This window comes from Portunus trituberculatus, chromosome 36 (assembly GCF_017591435.1).
Source record: "Portunus trituberculatus isolate SZX2019 chromosome 36, ASM1759143v1, whole genome shotgun sequence".
In the NCBI taxonomy this organism is placed as follows: Eukaryota; Metazoa; Arthropoda; class Malacostraca; order Decapoda; family Portunidae; genus Portunus; species Portunus trituberculatus.
In genome coordinates, this window is record NC_059290.1 from 12,006,998 (window position 1) to 12,030,945 (window position 23,948).

General features: G+C 45.9%; 3 protein-coding genes across 3 annotated transcripts in view; all 3 read left to right on the top strand.

Moving 5' to 3' along the window:
- Nucleotides 1-125: 125 nt before the first annotated feature.
- Nucleotides 126-2,808, top strand: LOC123513727. The gene is made up of 4 exons (XM_045271119.1): nucleotides 126-1,040; nucleotides 1,414-1,518; nucleotides 1,640-1,890; nucleotides 2,045-2,808. The coding sequence occupies exons 1-4, from the start codon at nucleotides 945-947 to the stop codon at nucleotides 2,505-2,507; spliced, it is 915 nt and encodes a 304-aa protein (XP_045127054.1). The 5' UTR covers nucleotides 126-944; the 3' UTR covers nucleotides 2,508-2,808.
- Nucleotides 2,663-13,083, top strand: LOC123513592. Its single transcript, XM_045270842.1, is given in 8 exon segments — nucleotides 2,663-2,669; nucleotides 2,871-2,924; nucleotides 3,403-3,447; nucleotides 6,432-7,116; nucleotides 11,051-11,107; nucleotides 11,109-11,184; nucleotides 11,493-12,514; nucleotides 12,945-13,083. Coding segments are annotated over 8 exon segments (1,950 nt in total). The 3' UTR covers nucleotides 12,949-13,083.
- A 5,587-nt stretch (nucleotides 13,084-18,670) lies between these two features.
- LOC123513730 (sodium-dependent noradrenaline transporter-like) overlaps nucleotides 18,671-23,948 on the top strand; it is a 35,020-nt gene continuing 29,742 nt past the window's right edge. Inside the window, exon 1 of the mRNA XM_045271121.1 lies at nucleotides 18,671-19,421. Coding sequence (XP_045127056.1) covers nucleotides 19,163-19,421 — 259 coding nt within the window. The 5' untranslated portion in view covers nucleotides 18,671-19,162. The remainder of the gene's footprint in view (nucleotides 19,422-23,948) is intronic.

Here is a 23,948-nt window from a genome sequence, read left to right on the forward strand (position 1 = left end):
TTTTCATTTGAACTAAAAAGAATGTGACTAAATTTTTCATATTGGAATATTAAATAATATTTCATCAATTTAGAAAGGTAAAATATATATATATATATATATATATATATATCATGTCGATAGTTTGGGCTCATGGCAACCACCTCTGCCATGAGCCATCGCGCACGTCTCAGCTTTTCTCTAATTTTTTTTACTTACCTTTCTTCAACAAGAGGAAGTGCAAATGCAGTTCCTGGACAAACCACAGGCTGAGATATAAGCTGTATGGTTTTGTTCTGGTTTATTTTGATTAGGCTTTGTCTTGGTTAGTGGGCAGTTTGCCTAGCATAACAAGAACACGGGCAGCTTGTGTGTGATAGTGTTCCTGGTTTCGTACCAAGAGCCATGGCCCGCGTTCCGCGTAGCATAGGCCAGTGTGATAGCCCCTTTATCCATCTGTACTCCACGCTCCTCTGTTATCTTTGTTCAAACTCGTGTATGGCAGAGTCTATGTGTCTGATATCCAAACCACATCAACTACAATTATCACTTGCCATTAAGAGCATACATAACACTGTAACACATCATCAATAGGATCAACCCCTCAGTATATACCTCCTACTCGCACAGTGGTGACATATCCTCCACTTTTACTTTTTTAAGCAAATGTTGCAAATTTAACGTTTCTCTTGGTAGTGTTAAGAAATAAGTGATGGGCTATTACACACAAAAGTTCAGGAAGCAATATTCACAATTAACTAACTCATTTATTAGACACTTGCAGGCGAGGGACCGATCTACTTTGGTCAATAAATTAGTTCCTTATGATTTAATCGAATCGATTTATTTGGTGCAAACTGAACCAAAAGTTGTGGCAGCCAGAAATAAAACTGTACCCATTCCCTGGGCGATGACGCAGCACGGCAGCACGGCTGCACGGCAGCAGCCTCAGTGTGCTGGCAGGCATGAGTGCCTGCGCGTGCCTGGTGCCTCTGCTCACAAAGGAGGAACACCTGCTGTGGGCTGAGAGGGTCAAACCACACCTTCCTTATTGTGTTTCGGTAAGACATGCAGGACTCACTCACCTGACTGCTTCGTTACTCACCGACCTGCTTTCTACTAACTAATCACTCGTCATTGGTTTACTCACGTACTTGCATGCTCATTGCATAACGGCAGCTTGCCCACTGACCGCGGACCACAGAATATTAAGTGTTAGACGTTAACTTTCCCACTGAGCTCTTAGCCTTTCTGAGACATTAATCCTTCTAGCTGAGCCACGCCAAAACATTGTGTATACCTACTGTTCAGAAGTTGCTCAATATTTTATTTTCCATCAATCTTTAATGCAGACGCTGACACGTTCTGTGCTTTGCTCTCAGTGTTGTGAATTGTTGCACATCACGATAATAAGACTAATTCTCCCGCCAACAGATACACAACAACCTGGTACAGCACGGACATGGCCTGGTGTGTCACGACACATTCTACGTGCTGCAGGACCAGCCACACTCAGCCACCGTGCTGTGCAGGAAAGAGGTGAGACAGACTGTTCTGGTGAGGCTGAACGAGTGAGACTGAGTTTTAGTGATAGTTGGTTTGGTATAATGGCTCTCTCTCTCTCTCTCTCTCTCTCTCTCTCTCTCTCTCTCTCTCTCAGATAACACCCCGAACACAGCGAATCGGAATATTCTGCCTGAAGGAGGAAGTTGGCACTCTTATAGAAGCCCTGAGGTCTTCACCCGTGATTTACTGGGAAGATGCAAGGAAGACCCATCTTCTCCTCCAACATGTCCCTGCCTTCGCTGTCGAGCCCTTGGTGAGCCTGCTGGAGGAGAAGGGAGTGAAGGTGTGGTTAATGCCTTGCTTCACCTTCACCTATGACGTTCATCTGGACTCTCACACGCTCAGGTAAGGTGGTTTACGGCTGTACGTGTGTGAAGATAATGAAACAACAACAACAATCACCAGCATCTGTCTAAAGTACCCTAAAACAAAGCACAGCAAACCAAAACAAAAATCAGTGACTTGAAACTACAAAATCAGGGAGACCATACATTCGCAGGGTGCCAGCGGGGTTCCGTGTGTGCAGGCTGGGCAGAGCAGGCGTGCGTCACCTCCTGGAGAACGCCAAGTTTGGTGGAATACCCCTGGACCTCATGTACAGGATGGCAGAGGGCGTGCCTTACATAGGAGTGTACCAGGACCCAACCAGCACGCAGGACACGACGGTAGACCCAGAGAACCTTCCTGCCGCTGCTGACGACGAGGTACCAGTGGCTTGGATTTGCTCGGGACCCTCAGGAGAAATAGCCAAGCTGATAACAAACGAGAGGTTCAGAAGACGTGGATTTGGGAAGCTACTGACGGCGACGCTAGCGAGGCGACAGGCTGCCCTCCTTGATTTTATTCCTCATACGTTCGTTGAGGCGGACAATTCTGTCTCTAAAAGGATGTTTGATAATTTGCCAGGCTGGGGTATGACGCATGAGAGTGTATGGATGATTAAATGTCAGGAGTCTGTATAACTGTGTGTTGCAGGTTGAGGACTTACTAACACACCGTCAGCTTTGTTGGGTCCTCTTCCAGTCCCTTCCCTATTGTGATCCTTGGTGGGTCAACTCAAGATGTATTAGACTAAGTCTTATACTTAGTCTAATACATCTTGGGTCAACTCACCGGCATGTATAGTAAAGGCCTAAAAATGAAGGACAGCGGTTGACTTCCATGAATGTAGTCAACTAGAATGATTCACACATATCCTCATGGGCCTCATCCTTCCCACCTCTCTCATTGTTAGCTGACTGCGAATAAAGGCCACAAGAAGAATACAAATCTTTCACTCGACTCTTATGTTCCTCTTGTTTAGAAAGTGTGTGCATGTGTGACAGCTCCGCCAGGTGAAGAAGACGTGTGTCCACGCAAGCTACAGGACGGATCCAATGGTATGCATGGAGTGGATTGCGTCACAGGCCGCGAGGGTGCCTTTTAGCAATGTTAGGTGTGCCACCTCATTTTTTTTCCATATCTCCCCCTGGAGAGTGGAGACCGGAGTCCCTGATCGGCCCTGGAAGTCACCCGTTGTCGTGATATGATGATTTTTATTTATTATTATTTGATTTATTTTTCTGCTAATGAGTGAAAGGTTGATGAATAGAAACAAAAGGTCACACGGGCACCGCTTTGTAGCTCTACCGTAGTTTACAAATAGTTGACTCAAGACTAAGCACGAGGACGAGGTCTTTGCTTTTAGTTTTCACCTTTATATTATGGGCGCGAGATATCAGTTATTTTCCCCGACAAGAATTATCCAATTCATCACGACCAATTAAAGAATTTACCCATACCACCATATCTATCATAGAAACTAAATCAGAACATATGAAATTTCTAATTTTATCCTTGTAATTTCAAATAAAAAAGTTATTTTAACCAACTACTTTGTTTACTCGACAAGCTTCGCGTCTGGTAAGTGATGGCGGGGGTGGCCTAGTATTTAATCCTTATTTTTCCTACTTTCTCTTCATGCCCAACTCCTGAGCGTAGGGGACCGGCAGTCTGGCGTCCCTGGGTATGCCCTGCCCGGATGCCACGGCGTGAGGAGAAGGAGAGAGTAGGGAGATGAGAGTGGAGAAGAAAAGGGCGGGAGAGCCAGCGAGTGAGAGGGAGCGGCCGAGCGGGAGGGAGGCGTATTTTGGTTTTGAAACAATGCACGTGTTTTTCTCTCACTATTTTGATATCTTCCCCTTTTGTTATTCATTTATATCCATTTTTGCTGCACAGAGCGTATTACTCGGGGAACGTGTGGGCAAGATGGGTACTCTTGGGGTCCCTTCATCAGGCCTCTAAAGGTTAAATTCCACCAGAGTCCGCTAAATTTAGTACAAAATGCGATAGGTATGTGTAGGAGGCCAGAGTTGCATGAATTGGTTATGACACAGATGCCTGCTGCTGTGTCGCGTTTTTCACTCGGCCCTAGATTAACAACAGGCAAGCCGCAAGGAGCCATCAGGCCCACACTCGGCAGCCCCTGTAATTGGTTATAGAAGATGAATTTGTTATTTATTGCGTTTCCATAAATGGCTAGATCGGAGCATTAGGGAAGCCACGAGGCCGACACCGGCTGTGTCTGAAATGGTGACTGTCTAAGCTGCAATGGGATTATCAGGCCTGCTGTTTAGTGCAGTGGTGTCTTCCTGCCGTGACCCACACAGGCATGTCTCATTAGATTCTGTTGATGGAAAAGGCAAGTATTGCATTTAGAGCAAGAGATGAAAATAACACACACACACACACTGGGTGGCATTGTTGGTTAAGGCGGCTTGTGTTCGGGCCTCTGGTCTAGGTGGCTTGGGCTCAAATCCTTGCCAAACCTAGTTGCCTAGTGGGAGATGTAGCTTTCTCCTGTTAACCCTAACGGTGCCATGTGATCTAAGCTGTTGCGGCATGTAATGTAATAATGGAATTTTACACACACACACACACACACACACACACACACACACACACACACACACACACACACACACACACACACTCAGACTGTTGTAGCAGCAGGGAGGTATGGGATGTAGGTGAGCCATGGGATTATGGCCTCACTGCTGTGGTGTGTGGTGTGAGTGGTCTCAGTCCTGCTCAGAGATTGGTTACTGTGAGCTTGGAAGTTTTCCTGTAGGCTGGCTGTGTGGTGAGATCAGATGAGTGTGGGTGACTAATGCACACACAACACACACACACCCACGCACAGAACTTAGTGTTGGCCAGACTACAATGAAGTAAAAAGACACACATGCATTACAGCAAAAGAATACAGGTTTTTAACCAAATTTTAGCATCAGCGTGTATCTTGAAGCTGTGGTGTGTGGTGAGAGGCTGTGATGGCTGCAGGTGGTGTGAGGCAGCGTGGCAGTGTCTGTTAGGGGCTGGCTGTGCTTTCTTGGCACAACATTGGAGCAGTAATGGAGCGTGCGTGAGGATGTGACTGTGCCTTGTAGAGGTGTGGTGTGGCTGACCTGCTTTGAGTTGAGGCAGCACCGTGGCTGCTGCAGTGCCAGCGCTTGGCTTGCTGTGTGAGGTGGCTGGAGCCGGGTGTGTGCAGTACAGGTGACACTTACCTTGAGTTTCCTTCCCCCTAAGCTAAGGTCTCTCATCACACTGTGGAGGCTTCACTTGCAGCCCTGGCAAGGATGCAACACCACCTCTCCTCTCCTGACCTGCTGCCCTGCTGGTGGTGGTGGTGGTGGTAAGGAGGGTGTAGCCACCACCATTGCTGCCTTGTGTCTGCTGCTGCTGCTGCTGCTGGTGTTGCTGTGTCCACGACTGCTGCTGCTGCAGTGTTTGCTGTGGCTGCTGAATCTCTACCTACATTCTTCAGGCTGGAAGAAGAAGCAGTGTTTTGGGTGTAATGCGACATTTTGCTCCATTCTTTATTTTTCAATGCTGTTCCTGAAGGAAAATGGCTGCTGCTGCTGCTGCTGCTGCTGCTGCTGCTGCTGCTGCTGCTGCTGCTGCTGCTGTTGTTATTACTGCTGCCGCTGCTGCTGCCACCACCACTGCTGCTGCTGCTGTTGTTGCTGCTGCTGGCAACGGAGGCCATCTACCTGCACTGCTGCTGCTGCATCCTTTGCTGTTGCTACTGCTGCTGCCACTGCTGCTGATGCTACTGCTGTTGCTGCTGCTGCTGCTGCCACCACCACCCCCACCACTGTTGCTGCTGCTACCACTGCTGCCTCGTGAAGATGCCCACACCAGACACACCAGCTGTCTGTCAACCACCATTCCAGGCTTGCTTACTCTGTCATGTCCCTCTCTTCCTCCTCCCTCCCTCCTTCCCTCTCCTTGGTGTCCACAGTGTCCTCTTTATCACCCTCCTGTTCTGTCACCTTCTCTTAAATTGTCACTGGAAGCAAAATTGTCCAGTTTGTGGTCTTGGTAGTGGTGGTGCCCTGCCTTGCCATGGCACTTCCTGCTGCTCCTGTCTCAACACTGCCTGGCCACACCTTCCCTGTGGTGTGGAGCACATCTTCACCCCAGTGTTATTGGCGGGGGGGAGCCAACCATCCACCAGCCACTGCTGGAGTGATGGTGTGCTCCAGGGATCAAGTCTCACTGGAATCCACCTCACTCAAGTGACTGGACCTTCTCTTTTACCTTCTGTTTTCCTTAACCCCTCTCCTCCTCCTCCTCCTCCTCCTCCTCCTCCTCCTCCTCCTCCTCCTCCTCCTCCTCCTCCTCCTCCTCCTCCTCCTCCTCCTCCTCCTCCTCCTCCTCCTCCTCCTCCTCCTCCTCCTCCTCCTCCTCCTCCTCCTCCTCCTCTATTGTGCTATGGGGTGCATGTGGGTTTTCAGGTGAGTTGCGGGGCGGTGGGGCAGCCAGCGTGGCGGGGTGGCCAGCGTGGTGGAGCGGTGGCCATGTGAGGCGAGAGGGAGCTAAGTGGTGATCTCTGCTTGCAGTGCCATGGCCACCAAGCAAGCACCTAAGGGCGGCGGCGGTGGCGGGGAGCAGAAGAAGGCCGCAGCTGCCCCTCAGGAGGCCAAGGAAAAGGAGCCACCCAAGGAGGCAGTCAAGGAGGAAAAGGCAAACCCCAAGGTTGGGGGCAAAGATCCCCAAGGAGAACAAGGAGGCTGGCAAGAAGCCTGCCAAGGAGGAGAAGAAGGAGGGTGGACAGGGCGGTGGCGGTCACGAAAGGGGCCGTGGCGGTCGACAGGAAGAGCACGGGCGGGGTCGGGAGCGGGGCCGCCGCATCAGCCGGGACCGGCCGGACCACCGCGGCCACGACAAGGAGGACCGGGAAGTGTGCCGCAACTTCCTGCACAATCGATGTGACCGCGGCTCCCTGTGCAAGTACTACCACCCGCGCTCTGCCAGCCGCCCCCGCCATGGCTCCGGTGACCCCGACCACCGCCACGGCTCCCCGGCACGCGGCGGCCCCGGTGGTGGTGGCGGTGGTGGTGGCAGTGGCAGCAGTGGCGGTGGCCAGATCGTCTGCAGGGACTATATCCGCAACATGTGCACGCGAGGGACGGAGTGTCGCTTTTACCACCCGCCCACCGAGACTGCCGGCAAGAAGCGGCAGGGCAGCTGGCTCACCTTCTGCCATGACTTCCGCAATGGACACTGCTTGCGTGCTGACTGCAGGTTAGTGGAGCTGCCACACACCCCACCACCCCTTCACCAACCCACACCCCTGCACTCCTCACCCTCCTGTGCTGTGCTGTCCCTGTGTGCTGCACACACACACACACACACACACACACACACACACACACACACACACACACACACACACACACACACACACAGAGACCTGCTGCCACTCACTGCTCCTTCCCAGCCCTGCCCCACACACAGTTCTTGGCTGTTCATTATTTATCTGAACCTCTCCTGTCCTGTGTTGCCGAGGCACTGCTGCCGTGTGGCGTGTGGTGACTGGCAGCCTCTCTACTGTTCACACCTCCCTGGACACTTGCCTGCTGCCAGTGGTCTCTGGTAGACATGTAAACTTTGGTAAATTTAATTGATGTGTAGGTTCATGGCAGGTTGGTCTGGTTTGGACTGGTCTGATTTGGTCTTCTGATAGTCACCTTGTTTGGTTTGTGTCAGCGGTTTGCTGCTGCTGCTGCTGCTGCTGCTATGTTAAAGAGGTGGTTTGTGATTGGTTGATATATTGTGGTTTTCTTTGCGTCTCTTGAATAACAATAGTTTTTGTAGCCATTAATTCAATCTTTTCACTGCTTATGACATGCTTCCTTCCATTTCATTCTGCCAGCTATATAGGTTCTGAAAAACTTGCTGTAATCCATTGCTGTTCCTGTTGGGTCTTGCAGAGAGAGGGAGGTCTGTATTCTGTCAAGTCCTAACATAATGCAACTTAGATATTGAAAAAAACTCCATTCCTGATCTTTTTTCCTTCTTGTTGGTACTTACAAAGTTTTCAGGCAGCCGAACCTTGCTATAACACTCACTAGATATTGAAGAAACCCACTGTCATTCTCCTTTCTTGTTGGTGCTTGGAAATGTTATGCAGGTTAGATATTGAAGATCCTGCTCTCCTTGCCCTTTTTCTTTCTTGTTGGTCCTTGCAGAGGTTTTCAGGCAGCCAGACCTTGCTATAACACTCACTAGATATTGAAAAAAAAACACTTTCATTCTTCTCCTTTCTTGTTGGTGCTTGGAAATATCATGTGCATTGCTTTTGGTGTTGCATATTACTAGGAAAGGTTCAAGATGAGATAGTCGATGTTGTCAAAATGTCTATGTCTCAGTCGCATTGATTTGTCTTGCATTGGTGGTGGTCTCAGTATATCTTTGTGTCAGTTGCCTCTGTTTTGGAGAATTTGCATTGATACTCATGCATTTGCTTTTTATCTTCTTAGTCATCTTTTTCCTTCACCTTCTGTCTTGAATGGCATTGATGGTAGCATTCTCGAGTTTCAAGGACAAGTTTGGCTAGATATGCTGGTTTGCCTCTCGTCACATTGATCTGCATTGTGTCTGCTTTGCGTTCAGTGACTTGTGCTCTGCTGGTGGTCAGAGTTATGTGTCAGCTGCTTAGATAGACTTGCCATAACCTGTCGTCACTAAACTTTATCCTCTCTGCTTTGTCTTGGGTATCTCTATTCACTCATACTAGCATATCCATTTACTTATCTTCAAAATCCTGGTCTTTATCTGCCCCTGTTTGCATTACCTGACAGTGGTGCAGTGTGGTGATGGATTACAATGGTGCTGCATCCCTACTCGATCCTGCCATCTCACTGTTCTGGTCCTTTGTATCCTGTCTGCATTGTCTGATGTAGCTGGTGGTGACAGATGTGTTGGTTGGTATACTCATCATCCTGGTTGGTGTTTGCCGTTTGTCTGCTTGCTAGAAAGTGTGGTGCTTTGTGGTGTTAGATGGGTGTGTGGTGCTGTGGTCTCTTGTACTCATTATGTTGTTTGTGTTCTGGTGTGTGTTGTGATTTGCATTGGTAGGTGTGGTGTGATGTGGTATTAGCTGCTGCCTGTGTGTCACTGTGGTTGTTCATAGTCTTGGTTGTTGCCAGAACCATTTTGAAGCCTCATTTTTGTAAGCCTCCATCACTAGTATTATAGTGTACTTGGTGTTAGGTGGTTTTCTAGATACATAATGGTTAGTCATTTGTTAGCAGTGGTATTGGATCTTTATACAACATCAAGAACAGTTAAGAAAAAAGATGAAGTGATCTGGAGGTAAGCATATTGTTAGGTTTGCAATAATTGGTTTTATTGTGGTCACCCGTAGTCTTGGTCTCAGTGGCAGTGATAAGGTGGAGGTGATGGGGGAGCACTATATTATGTAATAGTGTCAGTTCTCATGTCTCAGTGGTATTTATAGACAATGTGGCAGTATCTCCTGTTTGTATTATGGTAATCACTCAGCCTTGGTCATGGTAGCGAGGGAGCATTGGTAGGCACAGATTATTTTGTTGAGCTTGCATTGTTTGAGGATAATGACAAGTGGTGTGTTGTGTTGTCTCTTGTGTTGATGCTTTGGTCAGTCACAGTCTTGATAATGGAGCAGTGGGAGTGATGTGAAGCAATAGAGGAGTTTATAACATATTGCTTCATGGTACAGATCTGAAGGAGGAGGAGGTAGTGGTGAGAAAGCTGCCAGCTTGCATTGTGAAGGAGGGAAGCACAAGATTTGGTGAGATGTAGTGCTGATTGATATATAAAAGGCTCTTAATGTACACAGGTGCTAGATACCTTGCAGTTTGTCCTTGGAGGTGATGTTTTGATGTAGTGATCTGTTGCTGGCTGAAATACTAAGGGAAACCTGTCTGATGCATACAAGGCTGCTGCACGACCTTGGAGGTTTGAAAAGCTACTATTTTGCTCTGGAGATGTAGAAAGAATGAAGATGTAGTTGTGGCAGTCTGGGGTGTTCAGAGGGCCTTCTCGATGTGTGTGTCTGCTCCAGGACTTGCATTTTGCCACTTCAGATGTTGAAAATGTTACTGTTTTTGATGTAGAAACAATGAAGATGAAGGTGTAGTTGCATATGACTGGCTGAGATGTTCAGATTGCCTTAATGTCTTCATGTTTATCTGTCAGTTTCCTGGTGTTATAGAGAAGGAAGGTACAAATGCAGTGCAGATGTAGAAACAAGGAGGGTGAAGGTGTAGCTGTATATGACTGGCTGGGGTGTTCAGATTGCCTTAATGTCTCTGCACGTTTATCTGTTGGTTTTCTAGTATTATAGAGAAGGAAGGTACAAATGCAATGCAGATGTAGAAACAAGGAAGGTGAAAGTGTAGCTGTATATAACTGGCTGCAAGCTTGTTAAGAGATTTAGTGTTTGAAAGAATAGAGATATGAGTTTGATTGTTTTAGGGAGAAAGAAGGTATAAATAAAGAGGTGTGTTGGTCAAGTGTGAGGCTTAACCTGTCCACACATGTTCTCTCAATGAATAATCTCTAGTTAGGTTATTCATGAGAGGAGTGCAAAGTGGCTGTCTTTATTTGCTTATTTATTTATTTATTTATTATTTTTTTATATTTTTTTAAAGAAAATATTCCCTGTGTAATATTAGTTCAAACTGCATACTACACTTGATTCAGTCTGTCTTCTGTAGTGTTGCCTGTGAAGGATTAAAAGTGTGAGGTTACTGTACTGCCGCCACCACCATCACCACCACCACCACCACCACCACCACCACCACCACCACCACCACCACCACCACCACCACCACCACCAATACTTTCCACCAACACACCAGCACAAATGATAGTTAAGTCCATATTTCTCAAGCTTTATTTTCTTTATTATCTTGTGTCTTAACCATAAAGGACATGGGGATGTTATACCACCACCACCACCACACCACCACCACCACTACCACCACCACTACCACTATTCAATAACAACTGCAAATAATAGATAAGTTTTTGTACCATGCCTCTTCGTTTTCCTTACCACTACCTCCATCCCCAGCACTACTACACACACACACACACACACACACACACACACACACACACACACACACACACACACACACACACACACACACACACACACTAACACACACTAACACATCTCCTCCTGCAGGTTCTTCCACATCACAAGGGAGGATGAGGAGTCTTACCGTGCCACTGGAGATTCCGCTGCATATCGTGGACCAGGCGGTGCGCAAGGCAATGGTGCTGGACGGGGCACTCACTGGCACTCGCCCCACATGCAAGGTTGGCACTCTGTCTTGTGTTGGAAAATATACTCTTATTTTTCCTAATGTAGTTATGTAGTGTAAAAATTTCTTCTTGCATTCCATTTTCCTTCCCAATGATGCCTGTGAGCAGTCTGTACAGTTGTTTTGATGGCATGACCTGCTTGATATCACTGGGAAAGACTTGAGTCATAGTAACCATCAGTATTTATCACTAGGAGTTTGTGTGAGGACTTTGTAACATTCAGTACTGGTGTCAGTGCCATGAACTGCAAGATGTCTCAGAAAAATAGCTGAGTTATCACCACCACCATTGTTTGTCCTCAGGAGTTCCTGCGTGGGCTGTGCAACATGCAGAACTGCCGTTTCCGCCACCTGAGCCAGCGGGAGTATGAGGATGAAGTCTTCCACGCACTGCAGGATGAGTTTGAGAACCTGCTGGGGCCGCCCGACCGCAACCCCAACTCCCCACAGATAGGCAACCCCTACGTCTCCCTGCCCAACTTCCACGATGGCCCCAGGAAGTACGGCCCCTCCTCCGGGGACTTCAGGGAGGAAGTCCTGCCGCCGGAGGACATGCGGGGGCCTATGATGCCTCCCTCTGAGTATGAGTCAGAGCCCAAGCGCCCCAGGTACTTCTCAGGGGATGCCATGTTCCCGGGGGAGGGCTACAGGGACGCCGTGGAGGGCCCAAGGAAGTGGGATGATCGCATGGAATATGAGCACATGGAGAGGACAGACCTGAACCCCAGGGATGCCTTTCCTCTCCAGCCAGAGGTGTATGCCCTCAGGAACGAGAACGCTGAGATCAGACGCAACGCAGAGAGGGAGATCAATGAGCTGAAGGAGGAGGTGCGGCGCGTGCTGGAGGAGAACGCCGGCCTGCACCATGAGGTGAACAAGGTGCGGGCCACGGCAACAGAGGAGGCGCTGGTGCAGAAGACCACAGTGGACAAGCTGACGCTGGCCAACAACACGCTGGTGGAGGACCTGCGGAAGGCGGAGGATGCGGCGCGGCGCATGGAGCACGACAACCGGGAGAAGCTCAAGGCCATGGACTCCAAGCAGAAGAGCAACTGTGTGGAGCTGGAGCGCAAGATTGACGGCCTGCAGAAGGAGATAGGACAGTTGCGGGACGCCCTGACCAAGGCCAACGCTGCACAGAAGAAGACGGAGGATGAGAAGGCGCGGCTGCTGATTGAGTTGGATGACATGCGGGTGAAGATGCACAGCCAGGGCGGCCCACCCTCCATGAGGAAGGATGGCCAGCAGCAGCAACAGCAGCAGCAGCAGCAGCAACAGCATGGCAATAACGCCAACTACAACAAGAATGCCTTCCCAGGGATGCGGTGAGTGAATTACATGCTGCGTCACGGTGGCGTCTCACCATTCATTATTGTCCCTACTTGAAGTGTCTCTCTTCCTGTGTCTCCTTTCATCTCTATTTTGTATTTCCATCTCAGTATGTCTTGTCCTTTCTACTTAGTTTCTCTTCCTGTGTCTCCTGTGTGTTCATTCTTTCCATCTCAGTATGTCTTATCCTTTCTACTTAGTTTCTCTTCCTGTGTCTCCTGTGTGTTCATTCTGTCTTACCATCTCAAGTGTCTCTCCTTGCCTCTCTTCTTGTCTTATAATTCATACTTCAGTGTCATGTGTCTTTTGTTGCATGTTAAAAGTTAGTCATGTATACTCCACTTATGTCAAGGCTAATCATTGAGAAATTATTAGTTATACTGGTGTTTTGGTTCACTTGGAGCTGACCAGTCCACACACCGGCAGATGAAGGATCGTGGTGACGGCAACTTCCCAGACATGCTGCACGGGGAAAGGCGGCCGCCAGACATGCGTGACCAGGACATGCGGGGGCTGGCCATGCGTGGGCCAGACCGCTATTCCCCGGACAACTGGGGCGGCGGCAACAAGAACGGCCGGCCGCCGTATGACGACGCTAACTCTGGGTATGGCGTTCGTGGTGGTGGCGAGGCAGACCGGTCGCGGTCCTGGCACGGTGCTCCTCCCCAGGGGTCATGGCCCTCCCATGGTGGTGCCAAGGCCTCCTCTGGCTCCCTGATGGGTGAGTACCAGGGGGAGGAGCGCATGAGGGGTCCCCCACATAACACTGGAATGATGAGGGGCCCAGCCTACTCCTCCCCGAGCGGCAGTGGACTCCTGAACCTGCCCATGGATGGAGCCGACTACAGCAACAAGAGCCGGACGCCGCAGGGAGGGCCGGGCGGTCAGATGGGAGGAATGGAGGGCCAGTATGGCAGCCAGGGCATGATGCACTTTGAGGAGCGGGACTACAGTCTGTCCGGCTACGACACCGACGTGCGGGGTGGCCAGTTCGGTCACCCGCAGCGGCCCCAAGCAGGCTGGCAGCAGGGAGGTGGGGATGGGGGCCGGGGAAGGGGCATAAATCAGTCGTGGAGGAGAGAGAAGCCATTCTAAGGTTGGTGGTGTGGTGGTGTGGGTGTGGCAGGGTGGGGAGGGAGAGCTGGAGTGCCTGCTGCTGTGAGTGGTGTCCTTGTGTAGCAGACTTGTCTCACTCCCAACCAGTGTTCTTAATGTTAGTTTGATGATGCAGTACCTGGAGGATAGGCTAAGGCAGTGTGTGTGTGAGGCAGAGAAGGAGGGCCAGGCAGGGCCACTGGTGGGTGAGGTGTCAGGCTAGGCTGGGCTGGGCTAATTTTGAAGCTGCAGTACAACTTACACCAGGGGCTCTCAACCTTGAAGTGTTTCATATCCCTTTAAAGGCCCAGTCACAGACATCAGTGTCATGTGAGTGAAATCCCTTCTTCACTGGCACTGAAGCACTGAGCCAACACAGAACAGATGCAGCACAGATGTGTGTGAAAAGGCCTTGAGGGTTTCAGCACTGGTCATGCACCTCTTACCCAGAATGTTCCAAATTGCATTCACAACACAAACATGCATTCCAGTAATTCAGTAATTCTTCAATAGTCATGAATGTGTCCATGAATATATTGGTGTTTGATGTCAAAAAAAGCCTACTAGTGTATCTATCGGTGCTTAAAATTTATTATTAAACACAGCCATGAATTCACTAGTAATGTAAGTAATGAAAATGTCAGTGATTCATAGGTCAGGTCAAGTTACATGATGATAACAGTCTAAGCCAGAACATAGGAGATGCCGACCCACGTTCACCATTACCTCTGCCACCCTCTAAAGTTTCTCTCTTTGTACCCCTCAGGCTGAGAACCCCTGACTAAGCTGTTTGGAGTATGAGGATGAACAAAAGAATGAATAGGAGGAAGAGGTAGTATGTGAGGATGCATAGGTCACTTTGAACGATAGTGAGAAGAAAAAATATTGGTATTTATTTTGTTACCATAGAGAATAGAAAGGAATAATGAGGGAAGGCAAAGGATGTGAAGAAGAAAGAGGAAAAGAATGGTGAAGGTACTGGTAGATGTGTCACAATGCTGCTGGGAGGAAAACAAATACAAGTGTTTTGTTATAGTAGAGAATAGAAAGGAATAATGAGGGAAGGCAAAGGATGTGAAGAAGAAAGAAGAAACGAATGGTGAAGGTACTGGTAGAAGTGTCACAATGCTGCTGGGAAGAAGACAAATATAGGTGTTTTATCTTAGAGAATAGAAAGAAATAAGGAGGGAAGGCAAAGGATGTGATTTTTTATTTATTTTTTTATTTTTTTATGCAGGAAGACTAAAGGCAACAAAAATTAAAATAGCTTTTTTTTTTTTTTTTTTAAAGGAGTATGAAAAAAAGAAATATGGAGGGGGAAGGTGGATGTGTCACTTTTAACACTGCTGAGGAAGAAGAAATAAAAATAGATGTTCATTTGATTATTGTAGAGAAAAAAGGAGAATAATGAAGGAAGAGAAAGAGTAGGAAAGAAAGGAGGAAAATTATGAAAAATGCAAGGATTCTATTACTACAGAGAAAAAAAGAATGATGAGGGATGAGAAAGTAGATGAAAGAAAGGATGAATTTATTACTGTAAACAAAAATAATGAGTGAAGAGAAAAGGGTATGAAGAAAAGGAAGGATGAATGAGAAAGTGAAAGGACGTGAGAGTGTGTATGAGTCTTCTAACACTGCTGGGGGGAAAAGGTGTTCATTTTGTTACTAGTTCTAAGCCAAGAGGAGTTCCTAAGGTGAGCAGAGAGATTTAGACAAACAATAGCAACCCATGTTAGGAGGAATGTATGTCAGAGAGAGAGAGTGTTTGTGTGTGTGTGTGTGTGTTGAAATTTCTCTCATGTTGGTGTGAAATAATTCTTTTCAGTGATTTGAGGAGCTGTGATTATTATTTTTTTTTTATTTTTTATTTTTTTTATTATTATTGTGAGCTTTTGTTTTTATACCTGAATGTACTACCACGTCCATGAAATACACTAGGCAGACATTCCTTGAGTTTTATTGAGAGGCCTCTGTGAAGTGAAGGAAATTGAGAGTTGCTTGTTAAACCTATTGATGGAAATGAAGAATATTAAGGTAAAGAGAAAGGTTGAATTTATGAAAAAAAAAAAAAATACTTAGAAGAGTCCACAAGTTTGAGTGAAGATAAAGAAAGAAGTAGAAGAATTAAGAGTTTGTTAAGGAATCTTTAAATGGAAACTGAAATTATATAAAACTTGGGTAAAAAGAAAAGCAGAATTTATAAATGAATATTTGGAAGATGTAGGGTGGAAGATTCCTACACAAGAGTTCACGAATTTATGAGTGAAGGTTATGGAAGAAAAATTGAGTAAGAGTTTGTTAAGGAATCTTGAAATGGAAGCAAAATATGAAACAAGGTAAAATGAAAAGTTGAATTTTTGAATGAAAATATTTAGAAAAGTCCACAAAATTTATGAATGAAGGTAATGGAAGAAGTAGAAGAATGAAAGAGATTGTAGTGGAATCTTTAAATTGAAACTAAAAGAATATGAAACTTGAGTAAAAGAAAAGTAAGATTTATGAATGAATAATAGTAAAGTTCAAACCAATTTATGAGTGGAAATAAAGGAAGAGGTAGAAGAATTATGAGTTCGTATAGTGGAATCTTAAAACGAAAACTAAGAATATGAAACTTGAGTAAAAAGAAAAGTAGGATTTATGAATGAAAAATAGTAGAGTTCACCAAATTTATGAGTGAAAATAAAGGAAGAAGTAGAACAATTACAAGTTTGTATAGTGGAATCTTAAAATGAAAACTAAGAATATGAAACTTGAATAAAAAGAAAAGTTGGATTTATGAATGAAAAACAGCAGAGTTCACCAATTTATGAGAGAAAATAAAGAAGTAGAAGAATGTTTTTAAGTTACTTGTGGAATATGAATGACAACTAAAAAAAATGCTGGAGAAAAGTAGATTATGTAAACAGAATGGAAAAAAAAAAAGAGTGAAGGAATATATGAATAGAAACTTAATAAAAATGGTTAAAGTGAAAACTGCAAAATAGAAACTGGAATAATATGAAGGTGAAGATAAAGAAAGTGTGGAAAACATGAATTACAAATAATTAAAAAAGTTCACTAAAGGAACGTATGAATGGAAAACTTGAAAGCATTAGAAACAGAGGAAGAAATGGGCGAATTAAGAGTTGAACGAATAATGTAAATGACTCAAAGGGAGATGGTGGTGAACGTTATGAATAAAAGAATAAGGGTAAGTTAGTGTGAAGTTGTGAATAGTGTTATGAAGAGTGTTGAAGTTATGAATAAAAGAATTAGGTGAAGTTAGCGTGAAATTGAAAGAATGATATAAAGGGAAATGGTTGTTGAAGTTATGAATAAAAGAAAGAATTATAGTAAGCAGGAAAAAAATAGAAGAAAGACTTAGTTGTGAGTATTTTTCATGTGTATGCTAATGAGAGAGAGAGAGAGAGAGAGAGAGAGAGAGAGAGAGAGAGAGAGAGAGAGACTACTATTCTCTCTCTCTCTCTCTTAATATTACGCTAAGATATGCTAGGTAGTTTATCATGTTTATTTATCTGATTACATTATCATAATTATTATTTCTTTAGTTTAGTCTGTAGGCATTTTATGCTCGCTCTTGCACACACACACACACACACACACATTACTTCTTGTGGTAAATTAACTCTCTCTCTCTCTCTCTCTCTCTCTCTCTCTCTCTCTCTCTCTCTCTCTCTCTCTGTGTGTGTGTGTGTGTGTGTGTGTGTGTGTGTAATAACCCGGGAAACATTACAATAATAATATTTTACCCCAGTCATTCCAGTCTTCAGCAGAGCTCACGAACATTCCAGCGGGGACTAATTCCACACAAAACTTCGACAATCAAAATATCTGAAGACGCACCGCCGGACCTCACACCTTAAAAGAAAACGGGGAAAAAAGAAAGAAAAAAAGGAAGAGAGAGAAGAGGTTTGGGTGGTAGCGGTGGTGGTGGAGCAGGAAGATGGCTGCCGACTGCCGACCTCATCCTCACATTCCCTCCTATACGTGCCGGGAAAACGAGCCGGGCGGGAAAAAAATGCGGGGATATGAAGAACTAGACCTTGGGGTAATACGCAGTGAGGCCGAGAGTCGCGGGGAGATGTACGGCGCGGAGATAAAACCAAATGATAATGCGGAGTACAGATCTCTCATTCAGTTCACGAGTGGCACTACTTTACTGAGCGCAGGATTGAAAAGCTGCTTATTCTTACGCCCCGCGCTGGGTTATTTGAGCCAGGCAGGGTGGCAGTAGCTTCCGTGGCTTCATTTTGACCTAGGGTATTATGGGAGGGGGTGATGAAGGGAGGGAGGACATGTTGGAATGGGCCGGGCGGGAACACACCAGGAATCAGAGTCTTATTGGAATTCCTCCGCCTCGAAGACCAGCCCGAGGTCCAGAAGTTTTGGAATTTTGTGATAAACGTTCCTCCATACTTCATAAAGCGTGCCAGATTCCCTTCCATTCCCTCCTGCTGGTGGCGGTGGTGGTGATGGCGGCCTTCCTTCCTCTTCCCTTGGCCTAGAAATCGCAGAGGAGCAAGCATTGAATGGTATCGATGCCTCCCGTGTGTGTGTGTGTGTGTGTGTCATGTCAGCTGCACCAGTTCTGTTTCTAATCTGCTGACCTCCTTGTCTTGTAGGTCAGTTGGTCTCGCTGGTATGGTCAGCAGTGCGTTGCGGCGGCCTGCTGGGTATCAAGGCTCAAGGCTGAATAGTCCTACCCAGCAGCAGCAGCAGCAGCAGCAGGGTGTGTGTGGGTGTGCGTCACTCCGCCTGGCTGTCAGCTCGTTGTCTAAATTATGAAGGAAACATGATACTTGTCGACTTAAGATAAAAACTGTTACTCCATCTAGACGCGATAATGTAGTGTGTGTGTGTGTGTGTGTGTGTGTGTGTGTGATGAAGCACGCGAGAGTCGCGGGGATGACGCCCGGCGATGAATTAACGCGAGATGAGTTAGGCAGTGTTCGCTGCCTCGCCTATCATGCTTCATTGAGCGGCTCAGTGCGTCACGAGGCGCGTGTTTGGTGTTTGGTGTAAGGCAGCCGCGTGGGGCCTTGAGGAGCGTGGCTTATCACTCCACAGTACAGCAGGGTGTTGTTCCTGCCTCAGGAAGGTCAGGCAGGCAGGGCAGGGCTGGGCAGGGCGGGATTGGGCCTGCCGGGTTGCTCCGAGGTCAGTAGGCGAGGTGAAGTACGCGTGTACTGCGGCCAGGGCGCCTCCCCATGGAGGGGCGGGAATGTAGGGTAAGGAGTGAGAGGGAGGCAGGCAGTGGGCGGGGCGGACCTGGGCGGGGCGGGGCGTGCTGGCACTAGGCTGCCGCGGCCGCTGCCCGTCACACTCCGTCGCCCACGTCCATGACCGACGGTCGCCAGCAGCGCGCCCCGACGCGGGAGCCTTGGTGCCGCGCCGCCCGCCCCGCCCCGCGCCCCACGCTCACCGCGCCGCGCCCAGGAGAGTGAGGTACCAGCCGCAGGCCACGCAGCAGGAGGTGGCGGGCGTGCCGCGAGCGCCGCGCCCTGTATGTGGCCGCCCCCCGCCGCTCCGCCACCGCCGCCACCGCCACCATGTCCACGAGCGGCGCCAACAACCCGCCGGCGGCCCCAGAGGCAGCGCCCTCCCCAGGCCCGCCGGCCCAGGCCCCGCCCAGCCCCTCGAGCCACTCAGCCGACGAGGACGTGACCCCACCGCCAGGAGCCGTTACGGAGCTGCGGCTGGTGGGCGGGGGCCGAGTGGTCACCCGCCTGGCGCCACACTCCCCCGCCTGCCCTCTGCTGCCCCGCGACGATGGCTACCACTCCTCAGACTCCACGCCCAAGACCTCAGGTGAGACACGCTGCCTAGTATGCACTCTCTCCTGTCACCCCCTCACGCTCTCCCAGCGCCTCTCCCTTCACCCTAGCACGCCCCTGCTTCTCTCCCACGTCCTCACCGTCACCCTGGCAATACGCCCTACATCTTTCCCACGTCCCCGCCGCTCCATGTCACCCTGGCTCTCTCACAGTCGCCTGTTCTTCACTACCTGGTTTATCGTATGGAGGGGAAGGTGTCAAGAAAACTGCAGGGAAGGGATCATGTTTCACTTGCAAACTTGTATAACCTGTTCAACCTCTTGTCTTCCTTTTTTTTGTCCTTATTTTTCGCTCCATCTATCATCTCCTATTCCACTCATGTTTTTATCATTTATTTCTTATGTTTTTCCTTTATCCAGCATGCTTATTATTAGTGTCCATTATCTCGTATCTCTCTTTCTCATTTTTTCATTTTTTCACTTCCTCTTCCTTCTCCAGCTCTTTTGTTTGCATTTCCTACTATTCCCGAATAATTTTTGTTTACCCAGCCCACACATCACCTTAAATTGCGCAAAGGCAAAGCAGATTAGAATATGAATCAGTAGGCTATATATAACTTATTCATTTATATACGTTACACATCTCCATTACGTTTGTCCATCTTATTCTAATCTATACTGCCCATCTTATCTTCCTGTCACATTCTTCCTTATCTTTCTAATTACTCTTATATATCGTCTTCATCTTCCCACCTTTTTTAGTTTCATCTTTCTACCTTTCTGTCCGTCATGTTTCCAGTTTCCTAATCTTTCTGTCTACTTTCTGTCTATCTTAATCTTCCTGTCTTTCTACTTAGCCTTTCAATTTTAATTAATTTTCCTTTACTTTTTCTTATTTTTCGTTAAGATTTCTTGATTTTCCGTACTTTTCCCTCATTTTTTTTCTTATTTTCCTTCACTTTTTCATTATCTATCTTTCTATCTTCATGTCTCTCGTCTTTGCATCTTCTTTGATATCTATCTTAATCTTGCTTTCTATCTAACCTTATCAATCTTTCTCTCTATCTATCGTCTTTGCATCTTCCTCTATATCTATCTTAACCTTTCTATCTTTGCACCTAACCTTATCTATCTTCTCTCAACCTTTCTGTCTATCATCTTTTCATCTTCCTTATCTCTCTGTCTACTCATCCCTATCTTCGTCCTTCTAACGGCCTAGCCTAGTCTTCTACTCCTTGCCTTCAGTCTCTATCTTGATCTAATTCTTTATCTTCTATCTTTAGTTCTTTATCTTCAGTTAATTCACAAACTTTACTCAATTTCATATTCAAAGGAGTAGGAATTGATACACAGCCTAGTAAAGGAATAGTGGATAAATGGATATACAGCCTAGTGGTATAGGGGAAGGTGGGGTAAGGCGGACCACTTCAGCTCAGCACCAGGACGTGTTTTCATATTCGCTCTGCTAACTATTTGGTGACTTTATACAGCTTCAGAAACTCATGTAGGGGGATTAAGATAGTGAAGACAGGCCATTAACCTTCTGGCCTCCATAGATCCTTCCTAAAGTAAAGAAAATCGTCTAATCACACCCAAAATTGTGGTAAAATGCGTTCTAGTACTAATGGTATTAACAAAGTATTATAAAAACCACATTTATATGATTTTTTTGAGGGTTTGTGGGTTTGTGGGTTTGTGGTGGTGCTTTGGGATGTTATCTTCAGTCCACATCCAGTTTAGCATGAGAGAATACAAGATGACATACAGGCTATTGAAGAAATACGAATAAATACAAAAGCTAAATGCTAGACGAATGTAAACGAATATACAGCTTATAATGATTAAGCTTATCTATTTACGAGGGGATTCAGACGAGGAAGTACTCTGAATATGTTGATTTTTATGACTATGTGGTATGATTAACTCATTTTTGTATGATATGATAGTGTTTGAGTATGTCTGTCTGTCTGTCTGTCTATCTGTTTGTCTGTCTTTCTGTTTGTCTGTCTGTCTGTCTGTCTGTATGTGTGTACCTATGTATGTATATGTAGTGAGGAAAAGGTAAAGTTGAGAGAGAGAGAGAGAGAGAGAGAGAGAGAGAGAGAGAGAGAGAGGAGAAACAGGTGTACTTAATGTTAAAATCACTACATTAATGTGTGTATGTGCGTGTGTGCGTGAGTGTGTGTGTATGAAATTATAATGGTAATATGTATTTTTACCCTCGCATTACTTTCACCACATTACTGTCACGCGCAGAGAGAGAGAGAGAGAGAGAGAGAGAGAGAGAGAGAGTTTATAATACTTTTACTTTCTTTTATTTTGGCACAATTTCACCAGGACATCGATACTAAACTACATTCATATCTTGCTGGTATTCGCTCACACAGTTATCACGCACAGTTATCATCATTATCTTCGTTTATTTCGTGCAATACTGAAAAAAGAGAAAAAAGGGCGCGTAGTCGTTCTGATACACTTGTCCGAATCCATGCATGCGCTGTGGCTTATGATTAATACATTATCACTATTAAAAATGCACACAGTCAGCATAGGTGGAAACTGTCTGAGAGTAATCTTTTTAGTAGCAAAAGATGAAATAATAAATGTCACGTGCTTGTGTTACTTTATATGAGTTTTAATTGTGATATTCCTAAACTGTGTGTACCGCGTTCGGATTTTAGTAGACGAGTTGGCTGGCTGAGTACGATGATGCAAGTTTGTCACCGTTCTTATTCAATGTATCCCATTCTTCGTTAAGTTCTGGATTTATATTTAACTCAAAACTCTCCCTCGTGTTTGATATCTACTCCTACATTCGAAATACTTAAATTTTAGCGGGTATCTTGAGGAAATAATATTGTGAAACTTTCCTTCTTGTTATTCTTACGTCTGGCAGCGTGTGTGTTGTTAGAGTTTTTAATAGTGTTTTCATGGTTTTGCAAGAATTCACACGTTCTAGTGGAAGTTATTGGAGTTTTAATGGTGTTTTTATAGTTTCAATGATAGTTTTGTAAGAATTCGCACTCTCGTGGAAGTTTTGGAATTTTTAAGGATGTTTTCATGATGTTAATGATAGTTTAGCAAATATTCACACTCTCTCGTGGAAGTTATTGGAGTTTCTTTGAGGATCTTTTCGCGGTGTTAATGAATTTTGCAATGGTTCAACAGGCTCTAGTTGGAGTTGTTGAATTTAAAAAAGATGACTTCATATTTCTAGGGACGATTGAACAAAATTTCTAGAGGTATATTGCGAAGAATTTTAAAGTAGGCTATAGCAGTTTTCAAGGGTGTTTTCATGTAGTACGTAACAGTTTAGCTATTTTTTTTTTTTATGTAGGAAAGAGGATCAGCCAAAGATCGCCCCCCAAAAAAAAAAAGGCCGACTTGAGTGCTGGTTCTTTACTCTTTCACCACAGCGATTTTCAAAGACCACAAAGATGATTGAACACAGATTCTCAGCAGTGTTTACCTACTAACCCCTTCAGTGCCATGACGAGTTTTCATATTCATTCTCGTTACTTTTTGGTGATTTTGTTTTATACACTTTCAAAAACTTATGTGGGGGATTGAAAAAGTGAAAACTGGCCATTAATCTCCTGACCTCCATAGACCCTTCCTAATGTAAATGAAATCGTCTAATGATGCCCAAAACTGAAGGTAGAAATGTGTCCCAGTACTGAAAGAGTTAATAATATAGAAATAATGTTAACCACCCTTCGTAATGTAAATAAAGTCTTCTAATGGTGCACAAAACTGAAGATAGAAATGTGTCTCAGTACTGAAGGAGTTAGTAATGTAGAAATAGTGTTAATCTGTCACTAGAGCCATTGAAACGCTCTTAAAAACCCGCGTCACTCCAAGCGCACGGATTCGAATCCTGTCCACGGTCCGAGTGTAGGTTGGGCTTCCTCACTCGGGGTAACGGTTTCCTAGCGGGTGGGCTTTGAGATAGGAGGTACCACAAAAAAGTATCCTCTTTAGCCCAGAAATTCCCGTGAAAAAGCTCACAGGGTATAAATGAAAATAGAAAAATAAGAATAAACAGACTAGAACCTTTGCAAGTAGTGGAGGTGCTGGGCGGAAATGTGTCAAAATACAGTGGTAGAAGTGACGCGGCAAGACTGGTGTGATGAGAAGGAGGAGACAGAAGGATGGGATTATAGTGTATTCTCTGTTAGGTCAGATTACCGTGTGTGTGTGTGTGTGTGTGTGTGTGTGTGTGTGTGTGTGTGTGGAACCTTTACCCATTCTTTCTCTCTCTCTCTCTCTCTCTCTCTCTCTCTCTCTCTCTCTCTCTCTCTCTCTCTCTCTCTCTCTCTCTCTCTCTCTCTTATCGTTTAATTTCGGTCTTATTCTTTTTCTTCTCGCCCCGTTTTTCTTTATTTTTCTTTCTTTTTCTTCCGTTTTCTTTCTCTTTCTTTTTTTTTTTCTTTATTTTCTCCTCTTGTTTTTTTATCATCATTTCCTTCCCACTTATTTTTATTAGTTTATTTATTTATCCACCTATACATCGAGAGAGAGAGAGAGAGAGAGAGAGAGAGAGAGAGAGAGAGAGAGAGAGA

Excerpts from the sequence above, each read along its gene's own strand:
- LOC123513727 (XM_045271119.1), top strand. The coding sequence starts at position 945 with ATGAGTGCCTGCGCGTGCCTGGTGCCTCTGCTCACAAAGGAGGAACAC. Across the intron at positions 1,041-1,413 it reads ACCTTCCTTATTGTGTTTCG|ATACACAACAACCTGGTACA; the intron begins GTAAGACATGCA and ends TCCCGCCAACAG. Across the intron at positions 1,891-2,044 it reads CTGGACTCTCACACGCTCAG|GGTGCCAGCGGGGTTCCGTG; the intron begins GTAAGGTGGTTT and ends ATACATTCGCAG.